Source organism: Oncorhynchus mykiss, chromosome 29 (genome assembly GCF_057628025.1).
Source record: "Oncorhynchus mykiss isolate SJ-2025 chromosome 29, ASM5762802v1, whole genome shotgun sequence".
Taxonomy (NCBI): Eukaryota; Metazoa; Chordata; class Actinopteri; order Salmoniformes; family Salmonidae; genus Oncorhynchus; species Oncorhynchus mykiss.
In genome coordinates this window covers 10571068-10583149 of record NC_143050.1, presented here as the reverse complement: position 1 = coordinate 10583149, position 12082 = coordinate 10571068, and the positions used below count along the sequence as shown (strand labels likewise).

General features: G+C 40.3%; 1 protein-coding gene across 3 annotated transcripts in view; it reads right to left on the bottom strand.

Annotated features, from left to right (window-relative positions):
• Positions 1-5721: 5721 nt before the first annotated feature.
• The window catches only part of LOC110510233 (dnaJ homolog subfamily C member 3), a 31233-nt gene continuing 24872 nt past the window's right edge, over positions 5722-12082 (bottom strand). For 2 of the 3 annotated variants that reach the window (XM_036967343.2, XM_036967346.2), the window contains exon 12: positions 8690-11978. In XM_036967343.2, the coding sequence (XP_036823238.1) occupies positions 11917-11978 (62 nt within the window). In that variant the 3' untranslated portion in view covers positions 8690-11916. Of the gene's footprint in view, positions 5846-8689; positions 11979-12082 lie in introns of those variants that run through there. The other variant, XM_090226484.1, reaches the window with a different exon arrangement.

The following is a 12082-nucleotide window of genomic DNA, read 5'->3' as shown; positions in this document are numbered from 1 at the left end:
CAGAGTAGGTGAACGGATGATGTCCGCGTGTGTGGTTCCCACCGTGAAGCATGGAGGAGGAGGTGTGATGGTGCTTTGCTGGTGACACTGTCAGTGATTTATTTAGAATTCAAGGCACACTTAACCAACATGGCTACCACAGCATTCTGCAGCGATACGCCATCCCATCTGGTTTGCGCTTAGTGGGACTATCATTTGTTTTTCAACAGGACAATGACCCAACACACCTCCATGCTGTGTAAGGGCTATTTGACCAAGAGGGAGGGTGATGGAGTGCTGCATCAGATGACCTGGCCTCCACAATCACCTGACCTCAACGCAATTGAGATGGTTTGGGATGAGTTGGACCGCAGATTGATGGAAAAACAGCCAACAAGTGCTCAGCATATGTGGGAACTCCTTCAAGACTGTTAGAGAAGCATTCCAGGTGAAGCTGGTTGAGAGAATGCCAAGAGTGCGCAAAGCTGTCATTAAGGCAAAGGGCGGCTACTTTGAAGAATCTAAAATGTAAAATATATTTTGATTTGTTTAACACTTTTTTAGTTACTACATGATTCCATATGTGTTGTTTAATAGTTTTTATGTCTTCACTATTATTCTAAGATGTCGAAAATAGTACAAATAAAATAACAACCTTGACGGGGCTTTGAACTAGAACCCGAAAGGTTGCAATATTGAATCCCTAAACTGACAAGGTAAAAACAAGGCAGTTAACCCACTGTTCCTAGGCCCTCATTCAAAATACGAATTTGTTCTTAACACACTTCCCAAGTTAAATAAAGGTACAATAAAAATAAAAAAATTACTAGGTGTGTCCAAACTTTTGACTGATACTAAATATTGTATATCTATGAACAGGATGATCTATTTTGGATGGAATTGATGGGGAGGGAGAAAGACAGAGTGGTCACATGCACACTTGATTTAAAGCAACAACATTTGAGTGAGAGGCACTTTTTAAACTCTGCAGCTGCAATTAAAAAATAAATAATCTTTACATAAAAAAAATAAGGTGACCCCTGAAAGCCAGATGGAGATGTGTAAATTAGATGTGCTTTCAAACATAGTATTCCCTTTTACTGTAGAATAGGCCATGCTGCAGCAAATTTACTTGTGACAACAACAAAAAGTTACCAGTTGATGAGATTATCCATTCATTGTGCTCGCTCGGTATGAAATGTGCTATCTGTCCCCACCCTTAGCGTTGATGAGATTATCCATTCATTGTCCTCGCTAGTTATGAAATACGCTGTGATGTACATAAAGTATAATATTGGGATGCAAACTCAGAATTTGAACTCTATATTTGATGTGCTACAGCTGTCTTCTTTTTAAGCCCATTAACCACGTGTGTGAGGTGTATACTTTTGTTTCAAAATAGATTTGTTTAAAACTTCCAAGAAACACTGATTTAGCCACTCACTGGAGTTAAAGGTTAAACCCTGCTGGCTATTGTGTAGGTATTAAGCCAGAAGGGGGCACCAAACCACCTAGTATCTCTTTTCTCCTCCACCCCTGTTACCGTAGCATAGGCTATGCTTCAGCAAATGTAGGCCTACCTGTCTGTCACAAGAAAAAAAGTGACCATGATGAGATGATAGGTCTACATGCATTGTGAACTGCGCTCCATACTGAGATGGTCTGTCCTCACCCTGAGCGTTGATGATTCATCATGCAGATACCGTGGAGAAGACATATTTAGACATTGCATATCATTTCACAGTTTGTTGATGATTCATCATGCAGATACCGTGGAGAAGACAGATTTAGACATGGCATATAATTTCACAGTTCGTTGATGATTCATCATGCAGATACCGTGGAGAAGACAGATTTAGACATGGCATATCATTTCACAGTTCGTTGATGATTCATCATGCAGATACCGTGGAGAAGACAGATTTAGACATGGCATATCATTTCACAGTTCGTTGATGATTCATCATGCAGATACCGTGGAGAAGACAGATTTAGACATGGCATATCATTTCACAGTTCGTTGATGATTCATCATGCAGATACCGTGGAGAAGACAGATTTAGACATGGCATATCATTTCACAGTTCGTTGATGATTCATCATGTAAATACCGTGGAGAAGCCAGATTTAGACATGGCATATCATTTCACAGTTCGTTGATGATTCATCATGCAGATACCGTGGAGAAGCCAGATTTAGACATGGCATATAATTTCACAGTTCGTTGATGATTCATCATGCAGATACCGTGGAGAAGCCAGATTTAGACATGGCATATCATTTCACAGTTCCATTTCATGCCATGCTGTTCATATAAATAATTTACTATCATTTGCCGGTTTCTCGTAAGTTATTTATCCCGGGAAAAGGGAGGGATTTTGAGAGGTAAATCCTGGTAAATCTCAGTAACTGGGTTTCCGCCATTCAACCCTAGACCTGACCTCAGAGCTATTGTAAAGTCCCCGTATTTGTGGACCCTATTTGACACGGCGGTTGGAACCAAAAATCTCACATTTGGACTCAACCACTTTAGTAGTGGTTTCTTTGCAGCAATTCGACCATGAAGGCCTGATTCATGTTGAGATGTATGTTACTTGAACTCTGTGAAGGATGTATTTGGGCTGCAATTTCTGAGTAATGGTAATTCAAATGAACTTATCCTCTGCAGAAGAGGCAAATCTGGGTCTTCCTTTCCTGTGGCAGTCCTCATGAGAGACAGTTTCATCACAGCGTTTGATGGTTTTTGTGACTACACTTGAAGACACTTTCAAAGTTCTTGAAATGTTCTGGGTTGACTGACCTTCATGTCTTAAAGTAATGATGGACTGTTGTTTCTCTTTGCTTATTTGAGCTGTTCTTGCCATAATATGGACTTGGTCTTTTACCAAATAGGGCTATATTCTGTATACCAGCCCTACCTTGTCACAACACAACTGATTGCCTCGAACGCATTAAGGAAAGAAATTCCACAAATTAACTTTTAAGAAGGCACAACTGTGAATTGAAATGCATTCCAGGTGACTACCTCACGGAGCTGTTTGTGAGAATGCCAAGAGTGTGCAAAGCTGTCGTCAAGGCTACTTTGAAGAATCTCAAACATAAATTATGTTTAGATTTGTTTAACACTTTTTTAAAGTTACTATATGATTCCATGTGTTATTTCATAGTTTTTATGTTTTCACTATTAGTCTATTAAGTCAGAACAATAGGCTAAGTTATAAGGGGGAAAGGGACCAAATGATTAGGTTGAGGCACATGGGCTACTAACAGCTTACTTCACAACATTCACTTATGTATACTGTAGCTAAGAAAGTAATACTATCTCCCTGGCATATTACATAATTTATGCAGCCGCATACAATACATGTTTGGACTCACCTTGTTGTGCTGTGCTCTCTTGAACAGGAAGGTGGCACGGCGGTCTTTCTTGTGGGAAGATTTTGTCATCAAATTCTGGAATTCTCTGGATATATGGAGCTTTCAAGATAGCTGGTGGGGGGGTACAAGGTTGAATCATGACATCCGTGATCTTCATGTCGGAGCTCAAGATAGAGGTCCGAGTTCCTGTCTTGGAATTCTGAGTTTTTTTCCCAGCCGGAGCTTGTTTTTTTCAGAGTTCCCAGTTGCCTTGAAGTAAGAGGAAGCATGCATCTCTCCTCCAATAGGCTGTTAGTAGGCTAAATAAAATAAGTCAAAATAAGTGTCCAACAGGCTTTGTAGTCTGGCTTTTCCTGGGACTCCAAAGGATTTAAATGGATTAAATGTAGCAGTGTGGCAGGGCCCAGGTTCACAAAACCTTCTTAAGAAGACATTTCTTCTTAACTGACATTTTTTCCTCAACTTTAGACTTAAGAAGAAAGTTAAGTAAAGCTGCTATTCCTCAAAAAGGTTCTTGGACATTTTCTTGTGCTATTTATTATGTTTCTCCTTAAGCAAAAAGTTAAGAGAACTTAATTTTTCCATAATCAAATTTCATTGGAAATGTTCTTAATTCCAAGATGGTTAAGCCCTTTTCTTAAACTCAGGGCAGTGAGAGAAAAAGATAATGAAAGCAGTTGAACCTGTTTAATTCACACGAACTCCATCTGAAAGTTTCAGTATTGATTATTTTAAACCCAAGAACAGTAATCTCACTAAGAAATATGCCAACATGATTACCATTGCTAGCTAGATAGCTAGCTAAATCGGTTGCCAAGCAACAAACATCTTAAGAAGATTCGTAAGAAGACATTGGAGAAGTTTGTAAGGAAATCATTGAATCTTAAGATATTGTTGAGGAATTGCTGTTCTTATGAACTCATTTTTTTTCTAAAGAAATTGTTTGTTTTTGCTTAAAAACGTTTGTGAATCTGGGCCCAGGTGTTCATAATGCTTTGTAAACTGTATATATCTAAACTAGACACTATACTTTTGGTATACACTATACAATTTGTTTTACTAGTTATCTGTTTTGAGCTAATTGAAATAAATCAAATGTCAGCCCTTGTACCAGGAACTCTGTCTGTGAATATTAGTGGTTACATTTTTTAAGCTTGCTTAAAAGCAGTGCAGGACTGTTATTTAATTGTTGAATCACAGATATACAGTACATTCCAAATACAATGATACATACTAGACTTCTGGTTGAATAAGGCTTGTACTCCTTGCACCCTAGCCTTGTCAAACCCCTTGATCTTTGACTGTGAAGCTGCAGGTTTTCCTAGATGTAACAATAAAAAAGGCCCAGTACTGTATGAGTGTGTTTAAAGGTTATTACAGATCTTACTTTGAGTCAGTTTGCTACAGCAGGAAAATAATCCTGCAGTAACAGGAAATGTGAATTGTTATGTGGATTATAATACATTGTCAGGGGTTGATATATTTTTCTTAAGGGAAAATCAAATCTGAAATTTCAGAAGCCTTATTAAACCTCAAATATACTACAAGTTAAAAATGTCCCGCATTGCAGAAAAGTTGTCCTGAAACAGGGGGATCAAAGTAAGTTCCTACATCTGTATGCTTGAGGTCGAGTGTTACCAAAGTAAATAAAAAAATGTGTACAAGAAAAGTGTACAGAACATGGCGATCAGATCCCCCAATAAATTCCTTTCCCCTTCCAGAGTAGGGGCTGAGTGGTTTGGGGTCCTCTGGGCAAGAAATGCTGTGTCACCCCCCCCCCCCCCCCCGCACCCCCATACCTGTTTGTTTGGGAATAATGGCACACATGCAACATCACAGAACATTCAACACTTCACTTAAATACAACATATATATCACAGGACATACTTCACAAGGACAGACAGACAAATAGATAAGAGGTATACTGTAGGTGGTGGGTTACAGTTTAGTCTTCCTGTATTTAGGAACCTGATGCTCGTTGATATAAGTGACTTGTGTGCCCTGTTTGTTCTACAGTGGGGGTTTGAACCGTCGACCTGACAGCAGCAGTTGGTACTGGTCGTATTGTGGGTGTGTCTTAGTAAAATTGTCTGGATTTATGTATGGTTCTTGATTTGTAGAGTGATGGGATGCTTTGAGACATGACACTGCCGAACCATACCACCCAAGGAAGCAGAAGGTTAGGATGCGTTCAATGAATGTCTTATCTAAAAGGTGAATCATCAGTAAGGCCATAGGAAGTTTCCTACGTATTTCTAAGCTAAATGTTTTGCCCAGAACCCAGCGAGATATTGCAAAAAGAGATAACCCTTTCTTATGTTCACAGAATAAAAAACAGAACATTAATGACCCTCACCTCCACAGCACTCTCTGACAGTCCAGTTCTGGTGGCTGCCTCGGCCAGCAGAGGCGACCCTCTCCTGGTCATTCCCTGGTAAATAATGCTTTCAAAACCTCTAATCAGGAAAAATGTACAATCTTCTTTGTCCTGAAACCAGAATGACACTTGTTAAGACCTATCTAATCCAGTCTTTATATATGGATCAGTATACATATCAGACTTCATTTGAGAAGTGGGCCATAATCAGCTAAGAAATGCTTTCTGGGGCATAATACAAGATTGCAGTAAGACTTTGCACCAACAGCGCCGGACTGGTCTATTCCAGGTGCTCCTGACAACCCAGACAGAGATGAAGGTTGCAGAGGTCTACGTGGGTTCACACCAGCTACTGCAGGATGGTGCTCCACAATCCAGACAAAGATATACCAGCTGATGGATCGTCATAGGCGACCCCAGTGGCCATGGGAGGACCAAGACCAGACTACGCATCATGTTTTTTTGCTTTCGTGGTCAGACTTCTCATTGCTGCTGTTGTATGGGCCCCGGGAGAAGTGGCCACAATGCAACTGAAGTATAAAACACCAGCATAGTCTCACGGTGGACATAAGTAACACCCGCTCCAGCTCGAGCCAACAGTCAGGCTCAGGACGGGTGTCTAGCAAACAATAGCCGCCCCAATTCTAGAAGAAGCAGTAGGTCTATGCTGAACTCTGGCAGTGTGGACAGGGTCAACGTGATGATTGTCCTCTTTGTACAGCCAAGGAGTGTACTCCTGTGTAACTGTTTAAATGATTTATAACTGTTTAAATGATTCCCTTAAATGTTTTGCACCATGAAGGAAAAAAAACTCAGTGGCTCAACGGAAGCCATTTACAAAGATAATGTACTGGTGTAAGAGAGCCTACAATGCTTTATATTTTGCTTGGTTGAAGTTTTGCTTAGATTATGACATAATTGGCTTACATTATGAATTATTACTTACATGCTTACTTGTCATTTTGTATTAGTTTGAAATTAGTCTCAAAAGGGAGGAATTTGATGGGGAAAATGACAAACTCTTATGCACATGCGCTGTATAAGCCTTAAACCTGTACATTTCCACTGTCTGCTTCTTTCATGTAAGAAGCCAGTGTTTTTCCTCTCTTGTTTGAGAGTAACTTTGTCTTTGGCCATGTGACTAAGGGCTGTCTGAGAGTGACCTGTTTCTGGTCCATCCTGTTCTTTTCATGTCTTTCAAGGGCACAGCTGTGTGGAGATATGAAGAGAACAGAGGCTAGCTTGAGCAGCAGTAACAATTCTACCAGTAGAAAGGAGTAACACAACTGCCGTTATCAATTGTTTGTATGCTATGTTCCCATCATGATCTCACACATCTGCTAAACTGCCACGTAGACAAAGGTTATAAAAGCTGAGACCCAACTCTTGTACGCTGCAATGTTGAGTGGATTGTTCACTGCTCCAGATTTTTAATAAAAAGTTGTCTGAAGAATCTACAGTCGCTTCCTTTCTGGTTAGAATTTCCACTACAAAGTATAGGATTTTGGGTTTGAATGGGAGTGTAGGTTTTTGTTCAAACCCTTATCTAGCGCACCTAACTAACTGCATCACGTTAGTTACTACTGGGTTTGGAGCTAAAACTTACAGGATAGTAGCTCTCCAGGAACAGAGTTGGTCAGCCTTGAAATATTGATTTGGGATTTGTAAAAATTGTTTTAAAGTAGAGACCATTAAATCATCAAATCATCTGAAACAATTATGCAAATCTGTTATGTTAACTATCCAAGTGTTGTAATACACCCATAAATTAAGAAGCAATCATGTCCACCTGGAACACACTCGTGTTGACCAGCAACACACCCACGGGCTAGCAATGAAACCGCAGCCTAGCAATGAACGCACCAATGTCGACCTGCAATGCTTCCGCGGGCTAGCAATGTCAGTCAAGCTAGCCAGCCAGCTATGCCACGAGTTGCCAGAGCAAGCTACATTTGAAATGTTATTAATTTAGGAGCTGCAAATGCCATGCTCACTTATTATTTATGAATGACCATTTTGCTTCCTATGGCAGGCAAGTGAGTTCTGGTTGTCGGCGAAGCTGGAAATGTGATCTTGCGTTATTTTGCCATTGTCAATACAGTACATCTACACCACGATATGAAACGTTGATTTGAACCTTCTGAGCAACTAGTGGGTCAGGCGGTGCCCCACAGTCGGATTCCTATTGCGTGATTTCTGATGATAGTGCTCTCATCGCGCTGGTGAATGGTAGCTTACAGTGTCGGTTAGAGATGACGTGCAGGAGCTTCCTGCAGGAAGTTGTAGTCTTGCTGAGGTCTTCTCTGTTGCTAATTAGCATTTAAAAAAATTGAAGGCGAATATACTGATAAAACTCCCCTTGTTCGAGAGAGAATTAGATGGTTATTAAAATGTCATGCCAGGGTAAGCATACACCAAAACACAGACCTTATATGAAGTAGTTTAAAATCCCAGATGCAAAAATGGTGAGAAAAAAAACTATTGGAACCATTACTGGGTTTTACTGCTAGGTTTTAAATGGTACTATGATGCGTCCACTGTGCCGGACTATTCAGAATTGTTTAGAATTTTTGTTGTGCTGCAAGGTGTTATGGGCTAGCCTCCCTGGAAAAGTAATTTAGCAGACACCCTTATCCAGAGCAACTTACAGGAGCAATTAGGTTTAAGTGACTTGCTCAAGGGCACATCGACAGATTTTTCACCTTGTCGGCTTGGGGATTCAAACCAGCTACCTTCTGGTTACTGGTCCAACACTCTTAACCGCTAGGCTACCTGTCACAAAACTACAGACCAACCACAGATTACTGCAAGATTGTTCTCATATTTGCACAACAATAAAGACAACTTTAACACAAGAGCTAGAAATAGTGTGTCATCAAATTTTGCACCTAAAAATGTAGACGTATGGACCAAATAAGATCATGATGACAGTATAAAGAAACCACACCATTCACATAAGGAGAACAGGGTTTACTTCCATTTTTTAATACAGTCGAGAATTTCATTTCATTCTGTTTGGCAATGAAAAAAACTGTCCATAGAAACCATAAAATAACCGTTCCAGGCAGTTCATTTTAATGTGACGACAACCTTGTTAAATGATCACGTAATTTAGCAGTCAGTGACGTTCAAAGCTTTCAGTTACAGCTATACTGTATCCTTAGAATTCAAATTCAACTTATAGTTGATATTGACAATCCAATCAAATATATTTATAAAACCCTTTTTACATCAGTAGTTGTCATAAACTGCTTACACAGAAACCGAACCTAAGCCAGAGAGCAAGCCATGCAGATGTAGAAGCACGGTGGCTTGGAAAGACTCCCTAGAAATGCTGGAACATAGAAAGAAACCTATGTTATTAACATTGGTTAATAAATTATTGCATCCGAGCTCCCTCAAGGGTGCGGCTCTCCATTTTTCTTATACATTTTCAATAACATCATGACGAGTGGACAACATATGGAGGTTATTAAAAAGAAAGCAAATTGAAAAATAAAAGACCACAAAAAAGACATGCTTTGAAATCAATGAAAAAAGAAGGAGAACGCAACAACGCAGGCTCTTTCAGGAAGAAGACAGACAAGCTTCACTCTCACCCCTTTGATTGGGTACACAACTAGGAAGGGGTCGTGTGATTGGCATAGAAAGAGAGAGGTCTCGTCTTTGTACCTGTGCCATTATAGCGTCTTTGACAGCATGGGCTGAGCCATTGAGCAAACTACATTTTTTTCCTTCGTGATTGGCTGATCCCTCCTGATGACCCGGTTGAACATGACACTTTAATAGATGGATCACTAGGCACTTTAAACAGTGCCACTTTCGTAATGTTTACATATCTTACATGACTCATGTCACATGTATATACTGTTTTATACCATCTACTGCACCTTGCCTATGCCGCTCGGACATCGCTCATCCATATGGGTTGGGGCGGCAGCGTAGTCTAGTGTTTAGAGCGTTGGACTACTGCACCTTGCCTATGCCGCTCATCCATATGGGTTGGGGCGGCAGCGTAGTCTAGTGTTTTGAGCGTTGGACTACTGCACCTTGCCTATGCCGCTCATCCATATGGGTCGGGGCGGCAGCGTAGTCTAGTGTTTAGAGCATTGGACTACTGCACCTTGCCTATGCCGCTCATCCATATGGGTCGGGGCGGCAGCGTAGTCTAGTGTTTAGAGCGTTGGACTCGTAACCGAAAGGTTGCAAGATCGAATCCCCGAGCTGACAAGGTACACATCTGTCGTTCTGCCCCTGAACAAGGCAGTTAACCCACTGTTCCTAGGCCGTCATTGAAAATAAGAATTTGTTCTTAACTGACTTGCCTAGTAAAATAAAAGGTAAAATATACGTACATATTCTCATTCACCCCTTTAGATTTGTGTGTATTAGGTAGTTGTTGGGGAATTGTTAGATCACTTGTTGGATTTGTGTGTATTAGGTAGTTGTTGGGGAATTGTTAGATAACTTGTTGGATTTGTGTGTATTAGGTAGTTGTTGGGGAATTGTTAGATAACTTGTTGGATTTGTGTGTATTAGGTAGTTGTTGGGGAATTGTTAGATCACTTGTTGGATTTGTGTGTATTAGGTAGTTGTTGGGGAATTGTTAGATAACTTGTTGGATTTGTGTGTATTAGGTAGTTGTTGGGGAATTGTTAGATTACGTGTTGGATTTGTGTGTATTAGGTAGTTGTTGGGGAATTGTTAGATTACGTGTTGGATTTGTGTGTATTAGGTAGTTGTTGGGGAATTGTTAGATTACGTGTTGGATTTGTGTGTATTAGGTAGTTGTTGGGGAATTGTTAGATTACGTGTTGGATTTGTGTGTATTAGGTAGTTGTTGGGGAATTGTTAGATCACTTGTTGGATTTGTGTGTATTAGGTAGTTGTTGGGGAATTGTTAGATAACTTGTTGGATTTGTGTGTATTAGGTAGTTGTTGGGGAATTGTTAGATAACTTGTTGGATTTGTGTGTATTAGGTAGTTGTTGGGGAATTGTTAGATCACTTGTTGGATTTGTGTGTATTGGGTAGTTGTTGGGGAATTGTTAGATAACTTGTTGGATTTGTGTGTATTAGGTAGTTGTTGGGGAATTGTTAGATTATTTGTTGGATTTGTGTGTATTAGGTAGTTGTTGGGGAATTGTTAGATAACTTGTTAGATATTACTGCACTGTTGGAACTAGAAGCACAAGCATTTCCCTACACTCACATTAACATCTGATAACATGTGAATGTGACCAATAACATTTGATTTGATTTTGATTTGATTCCACTCCAACCAGGTCATCGGAAGGGTTCAGCCAACGAAGTTGAAAGTCCCACCCATTTGACTACATTAAAATGGTCTAAGTCCTCAAATGGCACTGCCAATGCTAAAACTGCCTTTTGGCAACTAGAGGCATCTATCATTCTCTATGGTGATTGGATACACAACCAGGAAGGATTAAGTCACTAAATATTTCACAACACCTGTTGTGTCAATTAAGTAGATTCAAGGGTATATTCAGTGGAGAACGTTGAAAACTTTGCAGATAGAAATATAACAAACAGAACAGACACTTAATATTGTTTGTGTGGTGAAGAGAACAAACATCTCGTATAAAACATTCTGAAAGCATCTCTGATTGTAATCTGTTTGAATAGCTTGGGTGTCATTCTGAATCTGCTTTTATGCGACTTGAGCTTGGCCTAGCGTTATTAAATAAATGGAGAAACAGTCCAGCACCCAGGCTCTTCTAGCAGAGCAAAAACCAAAACATGCTATGCTGCTACCAAAACAAGCCCTTCGAGAAAGAATGAGGCGGAAGAAAATGGCACAACCACAAAGCAAAAGTAGCAGATCAACATACTAAAGAACAACAACATGGGTAGTTTGAGGAATGTAATGACAGCATGAACAGCCTGGGTCTAGATGGGAGGACTGAACAGCACACCTATACAGGACTTTGTGTCTTTGACCACTCGGGTGAAAAATTCCAGTTGGTCCAGAACAGAGTGGTACGTATTGCACTTAAATGTACACAAGAGGGCAAATGTCAGTGGTACGCATGTCAGTCTCTCCAGGCTCAACGTTGAGGAGAGATTGACTGTATCGCAACTATTGGTCTTTGTGTTGAGGTGTTGATGCGTTAAAATGTACCAAACTTGTCTGTTCAAGCAGTTGGTACACAGGTCGGACACTCAGTACAACAGAAGACATGCAATCAGAGGCCTCTTCACAGTCCCCAGGTCCTGAAGAGAGGCTGGGAAACGCACATAGAGCAATGATGACTACATGGAACTCTCTGCCAAGCCAGGTAACTCAAGATAGCAATAAAAGAATACTTTAAAACCCAGATAAAAGAAC